At 42.4% G+C, this 25,035-nt stretch overlaps 1 protein-coding gene across 1 annotated transcript; it reads right to left on the reverse strand.

The window, feature by feature from the left end:
* Positions 1–24,114, reverse strand: LOC118163627 (vacuolar protein 8-like). Its single transcript, XM_035320479.1, has 15 exons — positions 23,875–24,114; positions 23,444–23,819; positions 20,131–20,250; positions 19,075–19,194; positions 17,821–17,940; positions 13,780–13,902; positions 12,551–12,633; positions 11,267–11,392; positions 10,356–10,401; positions 9,226–9,359; positions 5,633–5,761; positions 3,035–3,149; positions 2,372–2,506; positions 1,011–1,136; positions 1–145 (listed from the first exon to the last, which is right to left on the reverse strand). Exons 1-15 carry the CDS (start codon positions 23,878–23,880, stop codon positions 30–32), a joined length of 1,875 nt encoding a protein of 624 aa, XP_035176370.1. The 5' UTR covers positions 23,881–24,114; the 3' UTR covers positions 1–29.
* Between the last annotated feature and the right edge of the window lie 921 nt (positions 24,115–25,035).

The raw sequence follows: 25,035 nt of genomic DNA on the forward strand, positions 1-25,035 counted from the left end.
TCGTAAGCTATCCAGCTTAAATGCTAACTCTATGTGTGGCAAAGAGCTACCCTGAGGAGCTCTTGTGTTTCTTCTGTTTGTTGGCGGACTTGCTCAAGGAGTTTGGCCATTTGGCTTTTCCTGAATGCTAATGAGAATTCTGGATCTGAAGAGGAAAAACAAGTGTTAGGCAAGCTGCAGAAATTGTCCTCTCCAAATGTTTCCCCCTGCATTTTAATGCAGATGCTTAGAATGCTTCTGTTTTAGGTTAGATAAAGTTGTTTCCTATTGCGGTGTAAAATATATAGAAGGTAACACAGTATCTTTCTAGCATACAAAGCAGATACTAATTCAATTTTCATTCCTACAACCGTTCAAGAATGTTTGCTGCTCACTTCTCCTGCTCCAGATGGCTAAAGCACAGTTGGCAAAAACAGCCTTATGCACTGTTTCTGTATAGCTGATACAAACAAAGATGTATCGGGGTCTTGGCACTGGCTCTACATTGTGAAGATGCACACTGTAGATTATTATATATTATTACCATATCGTATGTCTCATCGATAGTCAAATATATATATTAAAAGGAACAGAACTTAAAGTATAGAAAAGATGTAAGGCTTTACAGCTTTTGCCATCCATGCGATCTGTTCATGTTTGCTTGATCAAAATAAACTAAAATTTCAAAATTGAAAAGCTTTTAAGCTGAGTCTACTGCCACGCATCCTCATATTGGACAAAAATTTGAGTTCTGTTTCTTTCAGATCTGAAAATCAGATCAAAATTTCGTTCAAAATAAATTAATAAATAAACAAAATCTGCCTTTACTATCAGATACTCTCAGTTATTTTAAAACAGGTAAGGTAGCAGCTACCCTCAGGTTTCTTCTGGTGAGCAGGGCCAGCCCCAGCGGCAGCTGCCCAGCAGTGTCACGGCAGGGGAGTGCAGGTGACACGCGGTGACAAGGCCGTGCCCGTGTGCCGCCGACGGGAGCAGGCAGCGTTGGGCAGCGCCCAGCAGCGAGGACGTACCTGCCTGCAACCTGCAGAACGTGGAAATGCCCAGCTGCTGGAAGCGAATCTCTTGGTGCGTAAGAAAGTTCTCGAGGTAGGCTTGAATCTCTGCGATGTGACACTTCAGCAAACGCATCATTTTTTCTGCATGAATGGGAGAATAACTGGAGGTCAGCAGGAGCCTTTAAAACACTTCCAAAACTGTTGTAATGACATTTAAGGTCGGCAATGACCCGTCTGCCCTCAGCTACAGCCAGGGTCACTCAGGGTCACTGCAAGGGCTCCCTACAACCCTTAATGTGCTTCAGGTAAAGGATGTGAAGATTTCTGCCAAGTGGGCTGCCACGCTGGGGAGCCCGTCCTTGTGTGAGGCACGTGCTGACGTACAGACTGATCAGCCTCTTCATGCTTCAGCCATCCGTGAAACAATGATGCTGTTGGTCTCTATCACTCCTTGGGAGTCCACTCTGTTGCAAATACTCAATGGTAGGATTGGAACAGGCTTGTATTTTCCCTTACTAGAGTCCCTCCTCCAGTCTTTGATTTCTCTCACATCTAAGGATTAACATCTAGCCGTCCTTATTAGAGAATGTGGCAAGAATAATCTGGACACCTTTTTCTTGCAAGTCTGAGGTGCTCAGCTGCATAGGGCAAGTATCGTGGGCAAAAAACTATTTGTATTCTGCAGATTAAAATTATGTTCTCTTCATTATCTCTCACTGAAATTTAGAATGTATAGACTGCATTCTCAAAAGCCACTTCACTGCCCTGCTAATCTATTTGAGAATTACAACAGCAGTGCTTGGTTCAGGAAGATGCTTTCCTCATGCTGGTTGGGCAGCAGAAGTGATCTAAAATTCTGGAACACAAAAACCCTTGCAATCGTCTCTACCAGTCTCTGTTCCTGTATGTGGGGAATGCCATCATGTTGCATATACAAGCAGAGACGGTCACGCAAAGATGCACCAATGCCTCTTTGTCTGAAACATTCTCGTTTCCTCAGTGAGGAGTATTCTACATCATCCCACCTTTCTGCTTAAACCTGTTTTTAAGGACCTCAGAACTGGCTTACAGGCTAGCCCTGCAGCATGCAGTGCTTGAAGAGGGCAGCAAACACCTGACTCAGATCTTTATCTATGGTCCCTTTTCATCTCTTTTCATCTCAAGAAATTGTGCAGTCAGGCACTGCTACGTCTGTATTTCTAGGGTGAGTGGAGGTCTTTTGTGCTAACAAATTAGTTGAGGCCAGATGGAAGATGACAGAGGAACGTGAAAGGTTGCTCAGTACCTGACAGTTAGCTCCTTTGGAAAAAGGCTCATTTCACTTCAGACAGCCATAAATAACTTGGAAAGCACAGGCAGTGCTGTGTGACAGTTACCGTGGTCTATCATGTGCTGGATGATGGAGGCAGCCTGGAAGGATGGCTCGGTATGCTCCAGCTGGCCAGCCAGTCTCACCAAGCACTTCGTCAGGGGTTCGTCCATCCGTTGGACCATGCGTAACGTGGCTCCTTCTAGGAGACAGAAAGATGGGAGAGCAATCTAAACAGAAACTCCAGTGCCCTAAAAAGGAAGGTGAGAAATCTGCCAGAACCCATAGCCTAAATCAGAAATCCTTTATGGAGTGGGAGAAGCAACATAAGTGCTGAACTTCTGCAGTCAGTATTTCTAGGTTGCAAAGCCTAGGGCCGTGTGTTGAAGTCATGCTCTCAGTCAGGTAGGTCACTGGATTTGCTTCAGAGAAAGGCTGTGGGATTCCTACCTTGTTGGGTTTGTGTTCTGAAAGACTGCATCGTTTTGTGCACCAGGTTCACTCTGGCCTAGTGGGCTCAGTCTGTCCCGCAGCTGCTGGGCACCTCTGGCAGAGTTAAGTACGGCATGAGGCATGTCACTGGCTGCATGGCAGTTATAGCAGATACCAGCTTATGGCAAAACCTCCAGTGAATGTAAAGGAGAGACCTGGGCTTTGACTCCTGTTAGGATCACTAAAGGATGCGAACGTGTCTCAGAGGAAGCCATTCGTGGTGAGGTTGCTTCCCTACCTTGCTTTGTCAGCTCAGCAAGGCAAGACGTCACGTAGTGAAGAGAGTCCTCTCGCATGTCAATAGAAAGCATGGCCTGGAGGAGACCTTCAACACACAGGCTCTCGATGATTCTCTGCAACAAGGAGGAGATCGATGTTCAGCACTTCCATCACGTTTTGGTGGTGTCCAAGGGCTTCAGAAGTACTGCGTGTCTCCGAGCAATACTGAGGGATAGGACAACATGACGGAAATCTCTCCTCTCCCAGATCTAATGCAGCCAGGTGACAAACACTTTGAATTCCTTAGAGATCATCTGATTTTATGTTTCCCAGGGTCAGTTTCTCAGTCAGCGGGACGTTCTCATGATCGCAGATCACTCTTGGAGCTCAAAGATTTCACTGATTTATTGCCACCCTGTATGTTAGAATCAGGCTGTCATGTGCTGAAGTCCTGGTGCAGAGGTGAGTAACATGAGTACTGCAGGGCTAAGCATGGGGAAACATGGAATTTTATCAGATTCTCTGCATCTGAGGCTTTGAAAACTTTCTAGTGTTGAAATGCCCTGACCTGCAGAAATAGGAGGTGACCTCTGACAAAGGTGATCCCTATTTCTGTGGAGGATTATTACAAATTAAACACTTCTGTGTACACCTCATTTTTTAGGTTGACTCTCCTATGCCAAAAGCGCTTTGGGCCAGCATATCTCTGCACCGGGGTCCATGTATTAGAGACTGAATTGACAACGGATAGGAGACAGCCTGTGCCGACCTGGATTAAAAGCCCCTGAGACCAAGGAACGAATCCTGAGTGAGTCACCTGTAAGTGACTGATTAGGGAAGTTGAATCTCCAGCTCATAGGGAAATCCTAATGATGGGAGCTGCTCACGCCTCCATAAGGGAGCTCAGATGACTGTCAACAAAAGAAAGCATCTTTTTTGTATGCTCATTTTATGCTGCCATTTTTTAAATTGCCGCTTAATGATTGAAGTTGGATTCAAGACTCCTGCCTTTCAAGCTGCCACAGTCTGTCCTGCTGGCATAAAAACAAGACTTTTTCCCTCTTGTGACAAGGGCTCTTACGTGTTTTAGAACTGACCCTGGAGACCTGGCACTCCTACTCTTGTCTGGGGGTTCATTGGTGCAGTGAGTGATAAATATGTTATAAGGCACATTATAAAGCTTTTATGAAAATGAACCAGCTCCCTGCCGATGACAGGATGAAGTCACAGAATTTAACTGACAAATATGGCAGTTTTTCTAAAGCAAACTTTGAAAGCATGTTCCATTTTTACTTCTCATGTGGGCCTTGAGTTTGAGGAAATGCATTTCCCTGCAAGAATAGATTTCACAACTATAGAAAATTAATGTAATTCCTATATTTACTAGTATAAGTGAAAAAATTTATTGGGAATTCACATCCCCATTTGAAACTTGCTGAAAGGTTTGTCCCATTCCTCATCATTAGTCATGTTCATAGACACAGAGCACAGTTTTCCTTTTGAGTGGTTTAAATCTGTTCCAGGTGGATTGAGTGCTCTCTTACATCATGGGAGAGAAGGACAAAGGAATGCAAGAATAATCTCTCTGCAGAAGAGACAACTTTATTTTGCACTGTGGTTTGGTATTTCAGCCTAACTCCATCTTGATAAAGCTAAACAGAGCACAAGAGCTGCAAATGGGAATTAATAATGTAAAAAAAAAGGGAAGGACAAAGATGTTTCTATGCCTTTCTAAGCCTGAAATCAGGCAAGTCACAGAAGCAGAGAAGTTCTTGTTTCAGACACTGCATGTGTCAGGAAAGCAGTCTCTGGAACTAGCAGTAATTGGATAACGAATGAAGGAAAAAAATGTAATTAAGTCCCCAAAAGTGTGTACTAGAAACTGAAGCAAAGCGCAGAGACAAGGATTTTGGTGCACTCCCTTCCCCCCCCCCCCCCCCCCCCCCCAAACTGATTGTTTCTAGTGGCACTGTTTGATCAAGGTGATAGAAATGTGGGTCTTTCTAAAAGTGGCTAAGAGAACTGAATATCCGTTTTAGGTGAGGAGAAGCGAAATGCATCTGTGGATATGGATTTCACTAGAAGCAAAATTGGTGATAGAGGTCTGTAGCATCGTGGCACAACAGGTATCTGGCCAAACAGACATAATATACATCAGTAGCTGGGGATATATTTAGTAAACTGGGAGTGAAAATAGATCAGTTTTGAACCCCATAAATAGATAACTGTGAAGGCATCTGAAGAGCAAGAGTTAGGCAATTGGGATTCAGTTTCTAACCCACCACTGAATTTCCTGGATTAAATAGTTTGGAATATCTTTGCTAGAAATATGTTTTATATCTATGATGTGGTTGTTCAAATTACGTAAATATATCACTTACAGGAAAAATTAGACATTTCTTGATTTCTTTAGCACGTTTGCATTGTATTGGAAAAGTAAAACCTTTCCCCATGGCACATCAGGTCCTTTTATTCATACAATTTTGTGCAGAGTATACTTGGCATATGTTTTATAAGTAATAATAATAAAATCCTTCAGTGGGTAATGCTGATTTTATATAACTGTAATTGCAGCATCCCAGGGTGTAGTTCAGTGAAAAAAAAAATGGGTACCCACCTGTCTGTTTTTGGAAAGGCTCAGGTTTTTGATGATACAAGCAGCATGGCCAGCAATCACAGGGTCTGTCGTATGTGCTGACAGGAGCGTCCCCAGGCTCTGCAGCAGCTCGGCACACACCAGAGCGTCCTGGGAAGAGCAAGCAGTATTTCCATTACACCCTGTTCAGACAGTGCCAACGCACAGCACTGCAACTTTGCAGCAAACTGTGAGAAGAGTATTACTCAGTTCATTTAATCCAGCAGCAAAACAGCTGCACCCAGTGCCTTTCCTCCCAAAACATGGTCTCCTGACTGGCACTTGCTATAGAGAGCTGGAGTCTCTAAGGTCCACTTTTCACTCTTTAAATGTCTAGAATTTATTCTTCATTTGCAGCAACTTGTTTGCATCGAACACACCCCAGGGGCTGCTGTGCCATGTGAGCAGGAGCTGTTGTAGCCAGGGGAAGGATGTGTTCCTGACTGGAAGGAGGAGTGGTTGGCACAGAAGTGGAAGACAAAGGGAGTACCTGGAGAAGCAGCAGCAGCAGCACCGTGTCGTTAAGTACCCCAGCAATTTACCTTCCCAACAGTAACAGATGTCACATCTGGGACGTTTTGTGATCAGGCATCAGTTTAGTAACGTGCTCTGACCAGCGTCCTCTTGAGATGATACCTAAGTTTCTCTGCTCTCTGGTGGATATTTTAGAGGGACTTATACTGAGTCCCTTTCTCCCTGAATGTACTCTTCCTCTGATCACCATATTGATACTAAATGGATCAGACCTCACAGTCTGGGTCACTGCCCAGGCAGTTTCCTCAGTAACAGTATGGATTAAGGGGGCACTGCTGGTTATAAGAGAAACCTGATCTCAGCAGGCTTTGGGTTAGGTCTACAGTTGAAAGCAATGTAAGATTTCCTCTTGGAACATTTTTTTCTTTCAGTCTGTTTTCCTTAAGAACATGAGTTCTTTATGCAGTTCTCATGTTCATTAGTAACAGGCTATTTTATTCACGTTACTTAGAAAATGTGACACATTGGCAAGTGTGTTCAGTGTAAAACAAGTCATCAGTCCTATGTATAACTGAGAAAAATGGAGTAATTCTGAGTCTGGAAAATGTCAATATCACTGAAGCAACATGAAAAGAGGCCTTTAAAAAGGTGTAACATGCTTTTTTTTTTTTTTTTTTTTTTTTTTTTTTTTTTTTTTTCCCCTTAGGTTAAATCACAAAACTGTATCTTATTTTCTTTTACCCAATGTTTTCACTTATGTTCATTTTAAGCATTGTCACAAACAACAGTCTTAAAATCAGACATGAAAATAGATGAAAAAGGCAGTACTATGGCTAAACTCAGAGCATTTAAATAATCCTATATTCAGGTATGGCTGTAAACTTTCTCTAGTTCTAGTTTTCCTTCTCTTCAACAGTAGAAACTGCATCATATTACATTATCCAATTCAATTACCATTAATGACTGTTTTCTGTGCTTTTGGACTGTGTGTCCTCTTTTCTATATAATCCCATTGACTACAGTACCATTATTTGATTTGCTACAGCCTGAGAGGAGGAAATTGTCTACAGACTCTAAATGAACTTTCTAATATATAATGACTTCCCTGCCAAGCTTCTTGTTTATGTAGCCCTACATCAGCAAGTGACAGTACTCTAAATTCTGCTGAACCTCGTTTTTTGGCTGTTGTGCAGCTGGGATCCAAATTTTGTCTCCAGGTTCAGGCCTGCACAGTGTGAGGGAACCATGAGAGAATCTGAGCAGAAGTGGTTTGAGTGGTTCAAATAAGTATTGACCTAGGTTCTCCACAGATTCAAAATAGAAAGGAAAAGCATTCCAGCAGCACCTACACTCAGAATTGCAATTCTGTACTCAACCCCCTGGGCAGGCAGTGCTTACCAGCATAAATATTATCTATCCCCCATTTGCCAGGTAGCACGATGGGACTGAAGCAAAGTTCTTTTGCACCTGGAGTGGGAAGTCTGCAGCATCACCTGGAGCTGACAGACCCTCGTCATTCTGATTTTCAGGACAGGAATGTGATTTAAAAGGCCATTTCCTACTGAGACTGACTCTTTCCTTAGTGTTTTAGGGCTGGACTGTCCTTTGGCTGAGTAAAATTCCCCTGCAGGAGGCAAGTTGTCCAGTGTTTGCCGGGAATTGCTGTCAGCAGCCAGGACAGGAGACCAAGAGAAAGGGAAGGGGAACTCGTGCAAAGCACTCTCAGAGGTTTGATTCGTGGTAACGAAAGGGCGGATGAATTCTGCTCTATTGTATCTTGTGTGGCATTTGCAATAATTCAAGCATCATTTGACTTGGTTGTAAAGGTTAGCTTTGTGTGGTGTTTTCTTTTCCAACAGCTGTTCCCATGGAGAAATTCCTCTTTCAGGCACTCAGAATTCAGTCTGGGTGAGTGAAAGAAACCTTGAAAAGCCTTGAAAAACCAGGCCAGAGCAGGCACAGAGGTGGGGAGGCAGGGTGTGAGGAAGGAGAGGTCAGCTTCTTCTCAGAGCGTGCGGGCTCGCTTGCACAAAGCAGCCACGCTCACTCCTTGGGGCTGGCCCTGTTTGCTCACTAGAACAAACCTGGAGATGGAGTAATGTTTTTGCTGTGCAAATAGCCCCCAGCTAATTCAACGTAGTCCAGTGGTAAGCTTGCTGACAGCAGACTGTGTGTGGCTGCAGGAGGCAGTTCGCACGCCACGAGGGTGTTTGGTGCTGACGCGGCCTGCACAAAGCCTTTGGGAAGCTCTGCGCTGCTTCGGAGGCATTGAGTTTTCCCAATTTTTCCATTGTGTCCCCGAGTTAGAGGGGGCCCGACTGGGCTTGTACCATGCTGTCTTCATGCAACAAGGTGTAAAGCACTCCAATACCCTGGGGACATTTCAAATCTCAGCCACAAAAGGCACTAAGGCCAGCTGTGGTTACCCAGGCTGTCACTGCTGCTTAAAGCAATGTGACAGGAAAAGGTTCTTGCTTTTTTTCTCTCTCTCTTTTTTTTTTTTCCTTTATCTGACCAAACTCTATCACTCCTAAGAGGTTACTGTTAGCTTAAGATACTTACCAAAACCTTTCATGTCCATGTTCCATGGAAAAGCATATTTAAAAATAATAATTTGTCAATTGCTACTTATTGGTTTTGCTGTGGAGGTTGGAAGTACAGCAGAAGTGTCTGTTTTGTTTGTTGGCTGTAGTTTATCTCTATTCAGACTTTGTGTGTTTGCATGGTGTTGCTCTGCTAATGGTGGTGTTTGCCCTGAGTGTGGGCAAAGGAACCATCCTGTATCTGAGGACGTGAGGAGACACAGGAAAGTCCGAGTGAATTACCTAAAGATAGATAGGCTTTTAAGTTATGTTGATCTTAATTAAATATAAATCAATAAATCAATAAATAAAAAATAAACCTTGAGACCTCTTGTCCAAAGAGCAAGGGGAACACAGTGAGTGCAGGGTGGCATCTGCTCAAAAACCTCATCATTTGGGGCAGGAGAAGGGTTGGGAGGTCTCTCAGAGCCCATCGGTCATTCACAGGATGTGTTTCATTTGCAGATTTGCCCTAACTGTGCTCTTTCCCCTTGGGTTTTGAGGGATGAGCTCCCCTACCTGGTTGTGCGGGTGCTGGGACAGTATCCAGAGCAGGGCGACGGCTGCGCGCCGCACGTCCTCGCTGCCAGAGGCCAGGAGAGAGCACAGCTTGGGCAGGACGTCCTGGGAGACCATCTCGGCCTGGGTGTCCGCTGGTTTGGGAAGATGATGATGAAACGTGAGGGGACATCCCAATCTCTGTGGGATGGGACAACGCTGGGCATTTGGCTGTAAGAACTGAACCTCATCTGTGGGCTCCTTTTGCCAAAAGATCAACGCAGGTTTGAAAGCAGCTTTGGACACCCTTCACTTTGTGTCTGAACCTTGGTGAGAAGAAACGAGGGGCATTTCCTCAGTGCTTCATTGGCCTAAGGCCTGGTGGGAAGGCGGCAGTTCCTGCTGCACAGAGAGGCCTCCCCGAGCACCGCCTGTCTCAGTCACGGCCCTTTTACAACGCTTTTGCCCTGCACCCTCAGCGAGCGCTCCCTGGCACTGGAGGCACTGCCAGAGCAACCAGCAGATGGAGTCCCAAAGGCCACAGAGACCATGCCAGGGAGCGAAGCAGCAGTGCCTTCACGCCCAGCTCCGCAGTCAGGGTGACAGCTTGGAAATGAGGTGCCTCTGCAATTGCTAGATGAACGCCTCTACTCCGGACCCTAAGGCTCTGGCACTGAGAGTGTGGCTTCTCTGCTTTCATCTCCAGAGTACGCCGCAGGAATGGATCACGGGCATTTAATAGGACAGGATATTTTAAGAGGATGACAAATGCTTGGGAGAAAACTTTGTTTACTGTCAGGCAGATTCATGCCTTGGGAGAAGGCAGGCCCCTACTCAAGCAGCAATTTCAGGTGACATTCTGTCCTGATCAGGTTTAATGACTGGGAAACACAGAAGAGAGAGAAGGGCTCTGTGCATGCAAGACCTGTGCTGACTCTCACGTTGACTCCCCCTCATGCCTGGGAGCTCTGAGGCACGTTTAGTTGGGCATGCTGCACCTCCCTCTTCTTGTAACATCCAACTAAAGAGTAGAAATGAGTGTCTCTGCTTTCAATATGAAAGGTTCCCAACCCGCCCTGCTTGCTTGGAAAGGCAGAGAGAGAAAGGAAAAAGAAATAGTGTGGTGTGTTTATCTCCAGGATATTACTTACCACTGGTAGCCAAATTTCTTAGGCAAACACATGCCTGGCTTGATACCTGCTTGTGCCAAACAGAAGAAAAAAAAAAAAAGAAAAAAGAAAAAAGAAAGAGAGAGAAAGAGTGGATTCAATAACGCATGGTCTTGGCTATTGTACTCAAAATAAATGTGCCAACACTAGCAAGCTACCACATTATCTTCAGAGCACAAATTTTCGTACACTTTTTTTTTGGTCAGAGTTTTCATGAATTTTTTCTAGCATCAGTCCTCCTGTTGTTCATAAGGAAGAGCCAGTGGGGTTCAATTGTTGGTTTATTTTAGAAGTGTCAAATCAATTACAAGAAAAAATATGGACTGAATTTGTTTTCCTCATTTGCCCTTTGTTTTCCAACTAGGAGGGACTACACAGAATTTAAAGTTCTACCCTTCAAATCCTGAATTGGATCTTACTGAAGCTTTTTCAGTGTATGGCTCCCAGCAAAGCAAGATTTTCTAGGTGTTAGGCTTTGAAGCCATATAGTCAAACCTAAGTATATTGAAAGAGAAAGAGAGAGGGAAAGAGAGAGAGAGAGAAGTAGTAGTGTAATAGGTGCTCCAGATACTTGCAGTCACAGACACAATGATCACAGATAGTGATAGCCTGAACAGAGCATTTCACACAGAGTTTCAAGTTTAAAGAAAATAGGTCATCGTAGCCTAAAAGAAGTGTCCAGGACTTTAATGATTTCCATTTTCTTTCTCCATGTGTAGCCCTCATAGAACCAATATATGTTTAAATGTATGTATTTTTCCTCATAGGAAAGATACCACCGAGGCTTCGGTGCAGTAGATAAGCAGAATTGTGCAAGGCTGAAACTGGTAGTCGAGTCTTATAGCTCTGCTCTGATGTTAAACCTTCACACACAGAAAAAGCTACAGCTTTACCTTGTCCACAGGGGAGGATAGGAGAGATGTGAGCGCACGCAGCAGGAATCTGTCACCAGTCCTCAGCATAGCTTCGTGGTGCTGAGCATTTGCTGCTATGTTGCTCAGGGCAGCACAGCTGTAATACTGCAGACAACCAAGAAAAAAGCGGGGAGAGAAGCAGTCACAGTGATGACACTAAAGAGCGTAAAAATAAATCAGAGAAATGCTCGGATTGAGAACTGATGAACATAAAGTGGCTTTTCATCTTCAGCTATTTTGTTGGGTAGGCATGATAACCGTCTGAGTGGGCTCCCTCCAGGACAAGCAACGGCAGTCGTGCTGTGGCAGTGCAAGTTGCACAAACCCGTGAGGTCCCTGGGTATTTGGGAATGTGCTGTGCTGCTGCAGCTGCCCCGCTGCTGACAACTAAGTTAGCTCATCTACATCTACTGTATTACATGTATACTTTGTTTTATTGAGGCTGGATGTAGTCACTGCCCTAGTATGCCAAGAGATCATTTTCAAAGGATTTAAACATTAACGCTAGGGAGGATTATATATATTAAAGCATGTATTACTGGGGAGGTATAATTAGAAGAAACAGGTTGAACTGCAGAGAAGGAAATTTTAAGTTGAATATGAGGGAAAGCAATTCTAGAGGCTCCAGCACTTCAGCCTTTTACTACAGAACTGAACAGAGATATTAAAAACAGTGGAGGAAACAATCCTGTGCTTCTCTGGACGAATGAAATAGCAGATTTTAAGCTTTACAACTCTGATTTATATTTTTTCATCAGCAAACTTTTAAACCAAGACCCAGATCCCTGTTAAGTATCAGAATCACAAAGAGGTCTCTGGGGTAGGCATAAAATAAGATTTCACAGGCATTTATAATAATGAGGGAAAAAAAAAAAAAAAAATGCTTTGCAAGTTATGCTTTTAAAACACTTAGTTAAATTGCTTAGGGTGGAAGATCAAAGGATGCCAAAAAAGCAGCAGAACAGGCCTATCAGCAACTAGTCTGATGATCCAAAAGATGCAGAAAGGTAACTGCAGAACAATTATGTGCATGCTTCAGTGTGCGCTGGCATCATAAGCTTTCTCCTGTGGAGCTAACAAATCACGTTTTGAATAGATGGTATCTGACCAAGCTACGTTTCACCAAGACACTCTCACATGCCACCCCATTTCTCTAGAGAAACCTTCCCCTCTCTCCACCTTTTCATTTCCCAGTTGTGTGGTTTGTGCTCTCCCTACAGTCACACTGCTCCTGTTTGAAACTCTGACCTATCTGAGCCATACCTGCACTTCTGAGTCAGGAGACTCCAGCAGAAGGATGAGAACTGGCAGGGCTCCTTCCTTGCATAGGACCTGTTGGATCCTCTCTGCCATTAAAAAACAAAATAAAAATAAAAATAAATAAATAAAAATAATAATAATAATAAAAAAAAACAAGGTGCTGTTAGTATGTCCTTTCCCTTCCCTCCTTCTCATCTAGAGGCATAATTCAACAGGTATATGCACAACTGTCAGACTCTAGAGAGTGGTGGCACTCATCCAACCATCAGAGCACAGCGCTGAGAGTTTGTACAAGACAGCAGTATGCAGTAATTTTAGCAAAATGACTAGCAGGCTGACCGATGATGCCCTTGCTGGTTTTCTGCTAGTCCTGTTCAGAGAATCACAGAATCATTAAGGTTGGATAAGACCTCCAAGATCCAACCATCAATCTGAATTGTTGGAGAATCTGAAAAAAAAAAATCAGGTACAAAGTTCGCCATGATTTGCATGTAAAACAAACAAAACAAATAAAACTTAAAATTCTGAATAATAGCGGAAGTGTAATAGCCAGCTCTAACAGTTCTTGCCAACCACTCTCCCTGCCATATAGAAATAAGAGACATTACTCAGGACTGTGCTATCTAGTTGTGTGGCATAATGACGCCATGTGGATAGGAGGGATTTAATGTTGGCTTGTTTCAGAGCTAATGTATGGTAGTACACCTACTGTTGCAGAGGACCAAATGGTGCTTTTGCTGAAGCTGTTAGCAGAAATCCCACGAGCTTTTAATGAGAAGAATAGCAGGTCCATAATATTTGTATTTTGAACCATCCAACATCAAGTTAGGGACACAAGTCAAACAATCCTAGAATTTGACATTGGATAAGCTTCTGAGATCGCTTCAAAGTACCAACAAATGTTCTGCTAGCTTTATAGATCAAGCTATTTCTTTAATGATTTTTTTCTCTCTCTTTAACGATTTAATTGCTTGTACTTTAACTCCTTGAGGTTGAAAATCAAGCCTTCCTATTTTGGGACTACACAAAAAACGGTCTGCATTAGCTAAAGACAGGCCAAAGTGAAATCATCAGCCTATGTGGTATCATCAGGGAATACCATAGTCAAAGGAAAATCGCTTGTTGCTCACGTAAGCTTTTGTTCTTGCCTTAATTCTTTTGAATTATGTATTTTTCTCCTGGTGAGATGTTTTCTTTCAGCAATTCTAGCTAAACTATTAGTCATAACGTACCTGATTGTGTGAGGTTGAGAATTGCACCGACTGCGTTTTGTTGGACTCTAGGATCATAGGAATTGGCAAGAGACAGTAGGGGTGTAACTCCTCGGGCAGCACCAATAGCATCTCGGTTGGATTCTGGGGAAGAAAATCAGAATAAGGAAGAAATGAGACGTTGCCATGCAGTATCACCTTACTGAGAATCAAGAGCAGGACACCTGGCAGGTCTAGATTTCTTTAGAGTTCACTTCTCTGATTCTTTTGTATAGATCAAAACCTCTCCGCATACTCCAAGGAAACGCTTAAAATTTTCAAGAGCTCAAAGCAAAAGACACTAACTTGTGATTTCTGTATTTGTCATAGATCACAGCTGGTTCACTGCTTTTGTTTTGTGAGTGGGACGATTAAGATAAAAGCAATGCAACTCCCCTTAAATGGGTTAGCAAAGTGTCATGAGACCCTTGGGGAAAAAAATAAAGTAACTATAATACTTAAATATTACTACAAAATACTATATAAAATTCTATATAATGTGTTTATATACTGTCTAAATACATATAGTGCATATGATAAAGTTATACTATGCTAGGAAATGCAATTTAATTTATATAAAAAAAATCTGCTTTTACTTTGCTCCTCTTGTTTTAGACTTACTGTAGGTAGCCTCAGCTGAAACTTATGGAAAAGAGAGTCCTTTCCTTGTGCTCTTCCCTACCTCTCTGCCACGAGGCCAACAAAACATTTGCAACAAATAACCTGCTGCCACACTGAGATCGCTACGGTCCTCTTCCACTGATTGTATCTTATCTCATTTACTTCTAAGCATGCTAATGGCATGATTTTGAAATAACGTGCTCTTCTTTGAAGTTGATGACTTTTAAATGTGAATTAGACCCATGAAGATTTCTCTCAGTATCACAGTATTCTGCAGATTTCTTCACAAACAGAAAAAGTAAAGTCCATAGTATATATCGTTCATTGTTTGTTTGAGCAAAACTGAAGTCCTTTGGAGTTTTATTTGAGTATTGATTTATTTATGTACATGTCTAGACTGTTTAAACAATGGCCAGTCTCTGAAGGCTTGCTAGAAAAACATGAAGCACAAGAAAGCAAGAAATGTGAAGGTATTTGGATCAGATCAACTCCCCATGTGCCAAATAACTTAGTTAAGAGAAAAAAAACATTACTTGTATGTCTGGGGTTGTTCTATACTGGGGAACTGACACACACACAGATGATCCAGGATATCTATTCAAGTATACTTCAGCTGAGATGTTCAGCTTAGTGTTCCAGAGTAGTGTTCTTTCTTCAGTGTTCTTTTTGCCTTCACATGTATATTTTATACTTAAGGAAATACCTTTCATGCTGGAAAAAAATGTTTTCCATTTCGAGTGAAATAATTGTTCTGGGAAAAGACGTGTATTTAAAAATAGCCGGGTCACATGGAAAGCAATTACACTGGTGAAATTTTCAGGTCAATTGTGTAGACACGCATTTCTCTAATATAACAATCAAGGGGTTGGTGCACCTCTTCTACAAAGCCAGGCTGAGGGAGTTGGGTTTGTTCAGTCCAGAGGAGAGAAGGCTCCAGGGAGGCCTTACAGCGGCCTGCCAGTGCCTTAAGGGGGCCTACGGGAGAGCTGGGGGGGACTCTGTCAGACAGTGTGGTGGCAGGACAAGGAGTAATGGCTGTAAACTAAAATAGGACAGATTTAGATTAGATGTTAGGAGGAAATTATTTACTCTGAGGGTGGCACAGGTTGCCCAGAGAAGCTGTGGGTGCCCCATCCCCGGAAGCCAGTTTTGTTTCTTAAAGAAAGAAAAACCTTTGAGGTACATAGTGACAGGGAAACACATATTCCTCTCCTACTCTAAAGTAGGACAATCAATAACATCTACTCAAGCTGGGTTTGAATAACTCACCTGGAAACCTGCATCTATAAATTCTGTCTTTCCACTTTCTGCTCTTTGTGTGCTTGAAAGTTCTTCTTACAGTACAGCTTTGAATGTGCACTGCATCCGTTTTGTTTAGCTTAATGCAGACGTTCAGGCCTCCATACACCCTTGCTGTGAGCACAGAGTTCTGTTCTTATCTACTCTGAGAAGAGTTCTTATCCCAGAACCGATTACTTTCACTCAGAGGATGAAAAGCTGCAGATAATTGCAAATGTGCGTATGTCCTCTTCCTGTGGGGACAAATGCTGGTGTTGGAACAAACTGACCTTGAAATCCTCTTAATCTCAATGGGCTTGTTTGCTGTTTTTGTTTTTAGCTATTTCTGGCAGATGGTAAGTATCAGACATTGCAGTTCACGTGTGTAACTTGCAGTTACATTTCTAAACAGCTTCACTCTGCACAGTCTTGGATGCTTATTGCAGCAGAGTTAAGACACATTGCCATTCTTGGATATATAGATTTAGTCACTTCAAAGCTATCTAAAGGTTCTTCCTGATTTTGTTCTGCTTCCATATTTATCTCTTAAAATCATTCTGAAGCATGAAGGGCATACTTGAAGGCCATGACCAAACAGAATTCTCAAGTAAACCCCTTAAGGTATTGGAGTCTGTGAGTTAGAATTAAATAAACTTTTGTGAATTGCTTCTTGCTGTAGTCTTACTGTGATGGTAGCAAAACATGTTCTGAAAAAGAAATAATGTATCCAGGCTTAACTAGAGCCTAGTTAAGCTGAGACAGAGATTTTCAAACCTGCTCTGAATCCCAGGCAACAACCCAGCCTACATGTTTGCAGCACTGCCTACTTCTTTGTTCAGCAGATGACTTCCTATACAATTTGAAAGCTTCCTGAGTGTTTAACGTGAACTACTTGTGCTCAGAAGTACACTAGCTTTTTAAGGAGCATGCAGTGGTGTTAGGTGACCGTCCTCAACAGAGAATGAAGGCAAATTGCCTCTGTAGTGGCTGAGGGTTCGCAACAACCTGGGTTAGACAGAGACATCTGGGAGGGCCAGAGTGCCTTCAGGACTAAAGAATACCTTTAGGTTCCCAAATAAATCCTTTCCTCTGTGTGCTGCTTAAAACAGGCAAAGGGATCTGCCTTTGTAGATCTTCAGGAGCAAAATTCCACTGACTATACATAAAGAAAGCCCTCCAAATGCAAGGCATCTAAAATTTTAGTGATGAGATGCCTAATTAAGACATTTAAATGAGGTAATTTGCATTCCATACAAAGTAATGTAGAATACAGTGTACTTAACCTGACTGTAATAATATGCAATGATTAAAAATAAATTTCAAAGGGAAAAATATTTTAAAACCTGCAGATAAATGAAAGTTGGGATAAAATGCAAATTAGAACTGCCATGTAGTTGGATCCCGCTTATCCCCCTTTGTAACATAAGTACTTAAGTGAGAAAGTTACACATCCACCATGCCTCTCTCAGCCTTCTGGGACACCAATGTGGTAACTTTTCTTTTGTTAACCGTGGCTGAGCTTTGTTGCAGACTCTTCACAAACTGACGTCTGCAGGAAATAGCAACAGAGGAGGAGAAAGACCAAGTGATTAAATCAGTTGCAGGATGACAACATCACCATGATGCAATCATAAAACGAGCAAATACAATCATCAAATGTATCACAAAATGTATTTCCCTGGTTGCCACAAAAAAAAATTGATGAGACCCCCACTGGAATATTGCACATTTCTGGTAACCTGTGTTTCAGAAGAGATTAATTCAAAATGCAACTCCTGCAGCATTTATGTACGTCTTCTGACTGTAACAATGCTTGAGGTATGTGGTATCCCAAAACAGCAGATACAATTGCTATGCTCCATTTCTGGAACATATACTTTATGCCCAGAAGGGCTTGAAGATAAATGGAGAGCCTCATCTACAAGAGGAGTTTCAAATGAGCTTGGCTGAGAAAGAGGTCTTAACCAGAATCTCAACAGGTTGAATTTGTGAAATAAGAATACTAAAATTTGCTGCTGCATCTTTTGACTCAAAGCAATTGCAAATAAGTTGTGCCACCTTGAAATATGTCATGAGTTGAATGAATTCACTGCTGAGGAGAAAGGGAAAGAACAGCACACTCACCCGAAACAGCCAAAGTCATGGTGCAGGCACAGGAATTACACTGGACAGTGGGATCCTCTGACTCAAGTAGGTCCAGAATTGGCTCAAGTAAACCCATTTGCACAACCAGTTCTTTGTCAACTATTCATAAATTCAAAAACAAATGGACAAAACAGAAAGTAGACAGTTAATGCCTTTGTGGAAAGAATATATCTTCTTCCTTTGATTGCTCTGGTGTATCTATTACGATTACGCAAAATGGACCTAACATAGAAACAGGCACTCACAATCCCTTAGCTTGGTTTGCTTATTTATCTTCAGACTCATGAAAGAGTGTAAGAGCTGTTCAGAGGCCGTAGTTTAGATGCTCCCAAACATTTCTGCTAGCAAGTCTGTTTTCAAACATAAGGTTCATGAAAATATAACTGCTGTTTTCCAGCAGGTTCACAATTTACTCTGATGCTCCCCGTTTTATTTCTGAAGTCTACCTTATTTTTTTTAACCAGTAAATAGTGACATGATGTTTGCAGAAAGATCCGTGGAAAAAAAAAAAAAAAAAAGGAAATACAAAAATACAAAAAATAGTTTCAATGAAGCCTAATCTTCTAGGGGATAGAGGGATAGATACCTGTTGTAGTCCAGGTGCCAGGGAGAGCAGTAGTAGATGAAATAAGTTCTCCATTGAGGAGGTGTGGGGTGTTAATGCCTTGTCAATCAAACTGTATTGGAAGTGTGTCACCTGCAGTTCCCAGGCCCAATCTCAATTAAGTGGGCCCTACTAGCTACAGAATAAAGCAAATTCTACTAAACACCTAAATATCTTTTTTTTTTTTTTTTTTTTTCCTAATCTGTAAGCAATTTAAGACTGAGATTCAGTTAATAAATAACAGGGAAATGAGTACCACCTCATAGGCCGAGTTTGTTTTTGAGAGCTGTACCTATTGCTTCAAAAGGTAAGTGGTGGGCTCTCAGTCCAAGAATGAGAACAGCAAATCTATACCCACATCAGCCTGAGAAAAAATTACCAGCCTTTGCACCCAGATCCAAGATTTCTTGCCACATGATATAGCATCAGGGGCCAAATATATCTCGATGATACCAGAATCTATGTGGCTTGCAAACAGAAACAGACTCACACCTATCCTATCTAGAACACAAAAATAGGAATTTGGATTTGTGTAGACCTAGCTATAGAGATGTGCCCTACTTCTGCAGTAAGTCTTGCTGAAGAGAAGCTTTTACACCAGAACAGGAAATATTTTGTTAATTACTCACTATTTCCTTCCAGCAAAAAGTTGACAAGGGACAAGGAAGACATCTGTTGCACCTCCAGGTCAGCAGACCGTAGTAAGGCATAGAAGGGTTCCAGATGCTCTGCTGGCAGGGGAATATTCACTGCAGGAATGAGAGGAAACACTCAGGGGTCTCATCCTTCACCAGGGTTTCTCACATTTTTCTCTAGTCCTGGGCCTCAGGTGCTATCATAAATGGGCAGAGTTGTGTTCCCTGTCATTTAAATTACAAAACAGGCTAAAGTTTTTGAAAAGGTTTTGAATAATCAAGTACTTCAAAAACATTGTGGGAAGAGAAGCAACATGCCTTGCTACCAAACAGGTCATTCCACCTCATAGCAGATCCTCATGTTGTGGCAGTCTGCACTTTTTAGCCAGAATAAATACATGGGATAAAACTTGGGGTTTAAAAAAATAATAATTATAAAATAAATAAATAAATAAAATTGCAGTCAGATTGATGCTGCTATTTCTGCCTTTATGTATGACCCAAATTCTTGCTGGAATCTTATTTGGCATATCAAGGCTGATTTCTACTTGGTTAAAAATTACCTCAGGAGCCCAGTGCTCCCTTGTAGTAGTGGGTACGAAGCATAATGTTTCCTTCTTGTCTCCACTACAATCTGGCCTCTGGGGCTTTGTCCTCTTCCAAAAATTATATAATATTAAACATTAAAAGATCACTATGTCCATTTCCTGCCACCAGACTTCTAACTGCATCGCTCTCAGGAGATTCAGAATACACTGACTCTAGCTACTTAGGATTCTGCTGATTTTTCTCAGAAGTATTACAATTAGATAAATGACAATATTTTATAATGATCAGAGATATCTTCTTATAGCAAAACCTAGAATGACTCTACCCACATGGCAATGACATCTTTTCCATTTTTCTTGGCAAACAATACAGCATGAAAGAAAAAAAAGAAAAAAAAAAAAGAAAAAAAAAGATTAATGAATCTAAGGAAGTTTCACAGTTGGAAAAGATAATTTTATTTATAGTTACATGAAAAATTTCTAATGCACTGGGATAACTTACTGTGCTGGCTCATGTGCAAGTAATAGAGAGCAGCAGACTGCTGTAAACCTGGGTTTTCTGAGAAAGCTAAGGTCCTCAAGGCTTCCAGAGGGTCCTTTCCAAGTGGTGACATTTCAATACCTAAAGATAAACAGTTATAGTGCAGACTCAATTACACTTGAAAAAGGATAGTTCACACAGAGAAATTAAAGTTTACAGCCAAAAAACACGTAAAGATTTTTGTACTGCAACAACCCCATATAGACCATCTGTCCTTATTCATGTTTCCAGGAGCAGGTGCAATAAAGGAACCAGGAATAACCCGTCCTTGGCAATGACTCTTACAACGTTCTTGAAACTAGCGATTGGAAGCAAGATAAATTATAACCTTTAGACACTTTTATGCAATTTAGTTTAAATGCAGGTGTTCTCGTTCTCCATAAAATTCTTTATCTCTTCCTGAATCACAGAAGATCTTTGTTAAAATATATCTACTGAAAATGGTGTTCTTAGTTACAGGCTATAAAAGAGGTGCATATTTTTAATTTATTACTTTTTATTTTTGCTGTGGTTCTATTGCACTATAATAAAGGATTTCAGGGAACAGCAACATGGATTGCAAATGGACTTGCCTTAGGCTCAAGTTCCTAGCATGAATCTACTTCTTCGTGAGAATGACAGTAGGGAATAAACCAGATGTTCAGTAATAGCCATCAAGAGTACAGCAATAGCAGTCATGCATGACTTCTGTACGTCACTGTATGATGTGCTTGTAATGCATGGGATGGAACAGCAAGGAAGAAAAAAAAGACCATTGAACCAATGCTCAACAGTATAAACTGTTGAAAAACGAATGTAGTATAATTGACTGGTGGATGGAGCACACAAGCTCAAGATGTATTTTTAGACAAGATATTAAAGCAGTATTTTAAAGACAGAAATACCTCTGTGAACAACAAGATCTAGCTGCTTTACTTCCCGTGGGATAACAGAGATGTGAGGGATGAGAGGAGTGTGAGCTTTCAGGCCTCAATGCAAAACTCAGCCAATATCTCGAGCCATCAGAAGCTGCTGCCATGTCAAGAGTAGCAAAATCCTACCTTCAGGGTTAGGTAAGTGTTTCACAGAAGAACTGCTTCATATAAAGTTCAGTTTTGTTTAATAATTAACAATAAGCACAAATGAAAGGACTAGCCAGTGTGTGTAAGGTTTTAGAGAAAAACAAAACAAAAACAAACAAAAACAACAACAAAAAAAACAACCAAACAAACAAAAAAACCAAACAAAACAAAAACAACAACAACAAAAAAACAATAATCTCTTCCTGTGGTCTAATTCCATTCCTTACACATCAACTATCTGAATCTCCCACAGCTGTGCATTTTTATTTGGGAGACTGATAAAACAAAATCCACACAAAATCTTCACTGACTTACAATATCAAGTGTTTGCTACCCTAGCTAACAGCTGAGTATGACCAACCACAAAGCCTTTCCTTGCACTCAGACCATCCCAATGTTGGGTCTCTGCTTATTATAATTTTTTTCCAAAATAGAGGAGGGGCTTGCCTCATCTTGGAATAAAAAACACAGGCGAGTGCTAAAGAGTGATGTGTCTTGGTTCTCTTTCTGAGATTTCTGTGCTTCTATCTATCTTGGCAGCAGGATTTGGTCACTCAGAGAATTAACCCTGGTATCTGCTCTCAAGGACATTGGGAGCTTGCTGAGGGCATGCATGGCCACCTCTGCCATGCTGCCACAGAAGCTCAAGGCTCCCTGCTGCTGTACCCCAGCTCCTCGGGAGCCAAGATGGACCAGTCCCTTGTAGAGCCCTCCCAGAGAGTAAGGGATTTCTCAGGAAAACATACACTTACTCTTTCCAGGAAGCACCCACGTGTGTGCTACAGAGGGCCATACTGTTCTCACTGTTTTTTCCAGACCACCCCTTCCTTGCACCTGATCTGTCAATTGAACTGGAACACTGTCAAGGCACCCTTAGGTGGTCAGGAGCATGCTAGTCTTTGGAAGAAAATGTTCAGCCCTGGAAGATCTCCACTGTACACAAAGCTGAAAGGTCTAGTCCTATTCTGGATACTGACTTCAGGATTTAGCCAGTGCTTGATAGGCAACAGTTATTGAAACACATCAACAGCATGAGACCCCCAGCGTTCACAGAGTAAGGACACCAGCTGAGGCTAATCCATGCATGTTCCAAACAATCAGCATCACAACAGTCATTCCAGGGGCTGTTCCATGACAGATCATTGCAAAAAACTGTGTCACACCAAGGGTAAATGTCTCTCTTGGTCTACCTCACAAGATGGTTTTATGTCAAAAAGGCCAGTAACGAAATACTAGTTTGTGGTGTCCCACACCCTTCATACAAATGGAAGTAGAAGGCTCTGCAATTTTGTCTATTAGCTTTAGCCCAGTGTTGTTAAGCTTAACACAATATGTGTGACTGGCTGTGAGACAAAGCGAAAACAAACAGGCAACTGCCCCCCCCCCCTCGAGTCTGAGACAAGAAGTGATTTAAGGCTGGAAAACCAACAAAATGCACTCATCCAAGAAGACATTCTGTGATTGTAGGAATGGAATAATTAACAAAAAGCTTTCCTGTTAACACATTGTATCTTAGAAAAGGACAGAGAAGACACCCAAGGAAGATAAAGAGGGTGATTAGAGAGGTAACCTGTAAAGCGGAGGAGATTTTTAAGGAGTTATGGATCTACTTTGATTCAAGCAGAATCCCATGACTGTGTTCAAGCCTTGTATCTGAACATTCCCACAAAAGCACTTACTGCAGACCAGTTTCTTGGAGTCTGAGAAGCCCCGGGAGCCCCATGGCACTTGTCCCAGGGTGACTTTGACCTCCCCCATGTACAATGCAGGCACCCTCAGAGCAACCCCAGGCGTGCTGCAGCCATGGATGGATGTTCACAACTCAGCCAGAACCATGCTGTAGTTTGCCTCAAACAGCTCGGGGCTCCTGCAGTGTCATACATCCTCTTTCCAGCTTTGTGGCTTTAGTGACAGACTCAAAAAGTTAACCTGAGTTACCAGAAGGGCTTGCTTTTAAGAAACATATTTACATGGATTATGTTTTAGCAGTGGTGGCACAGCAGAAAGGGGCTGACCATTGGTCTGGACACCCAGACCAACTGCTGTGCCACTCCAGCTCTGGGTGTCCCATACACACAGAGCTCTGTAGCTCTGTCCTTTCCTACACCACCAAGCTGCTCTATGCCATGCCAGAGGAGCCCCATCTGTTTTCAACCCCCCAGAAAGCATCTCCTTGCCCTTTCACAACCCTTTCAAAAAACATGTGCTCCCACCTCTTTCGATATGCTGCAGAAACTCCTGTGCTGTCACCCGCTCGTGAGGCTGCAGGATGGGCTTGTACAGCTGTCTGGCTTTCGAGCTGCTCTGCTTCAGGCAGGAGCATTTGATTATCAGAGCTAAGCATTCCTTAATGCTGTGCACCAGGTCCGAGGACATCCTCTGAACAAAGGCCACGAAGTCGCGCAGCAGCTGCAAGCACCGTCCACACAGTTGACCCATTCTCGTTTCAAAGCAAGATGAGAAGGAAAGAGATGGAACAACAAATTTCTTCCCAGCTTGTCCACGCTTTGCACTAGCTTGCTGTCTGGAGTTACAGATGTCAACCCTACACCGTGTGCAGCTGCTGTAAAGGAGACAAGCTTCTGCATCCAAACACCTACATTGCACAACAGGGCTGGCTTCTGTAGGTCTCCCGGAGCCTACAAAACATTATTGCAAAGGCCGGACCTGAGCCATACTCAAACACCCTCCCTTTGCTTGAAGAAAAACCACATAATGACCTAAACTCATTCTGTGGAGAACAAGCAGAGTTTAACTCCTGGAGTATCCACCGGAGCTTTCGTGAGGCTGGAAAGGCTACGGGGTAATGAAGAAAACACCTTCAGATTCTGCACGGCAGCCTTCCACATGAAAGGCAGGCACCACCTTGTCTGCATGTGTACCAGCCGTAGCTGCCAATGGGAGAGGAAGATCAAAACCAACCAAACAAAAAAAAAGCTTGCATGCTAACAGGTTTTTCCAGTTTTTGGTAGACCAGAACAAAAGCCCTGTTGGGCAAACAGCTCACAGCTCAGTCAAGTGAGACTGCAAATCAGCAAGAGTGGGGGAAAAAAAATAGTGGCCAAATGAATTTAGAATGATGTTTTTCCCCTGTGGAGAAAATCCTCCAGAGTGGGCTGGGAACGCTGATAATGAGGTGATGTTGCAGCCCGGCCTGTAAAAGTCATCTGCATTTTTTTTTTTTTTTTTTGTGCATAAAAAGGAAGATATAGGAGCTTTTCTCCTCTTATCCCATTCTTTTGTGTACTTTACCAGCCTGGCGCATGTGCCCACCCTTGGCTGAATAGTTTTACAAATGCCCTAATTAATTTGTAACATTCTTGAAGTTCTGAGTGAAATCTGGTTTGATTCAAGACTACGTTCATTAGAAAGCCAGCAGGTATTGGTCTGATGAATGTTGATCACTTTTATGAACTTCTCTTTATCCACAGATTTGATAGATTGATTCTAACCAATGCATCTGGCACACTTAGTGGGAAGTTTTAGTCTCATTGTCCTTTAGTGGATCTTAAGTTTCCAAATAAATCATGTCTGAAAATCCAACCTCTTGTTCTGCCCCCCTCTCCAAACAGTAGTGAGCAGCCCACCCAGACCTTACAGGTCTGCCCGTTACTGCTGTTTCTTCTGTTACTTACACAGGACGTAGTTCCCCTAAATACAAACACTACACGGCACAGATAAATCCACCTATCCCCACAGCCCAGCAGGTGTGAGACCTCTCTTTGATGTCCAATCCATTACAAAGAACCAAGACCTTGATTCTTCTGGCTACTTCCTTGACCAGCTTTGCAAGCCCACCGAGTTC

Source organism: Oxyura jamaicensis, chromosome 3 (genome assembly GCF_011077185.1).
Source record: "Oxyura jamaicensis isolate SHBP4307 breed ruddy duck chromosome 3, BPBGC_Ojam_1.0, whole genome shotgun sequence".
Lineage (NCBI taxonomy): Eukaryota > Metazoa > Chordata > Aves > Anseriformes > Anatidae > Oxyura > Oxyura jamaicensis.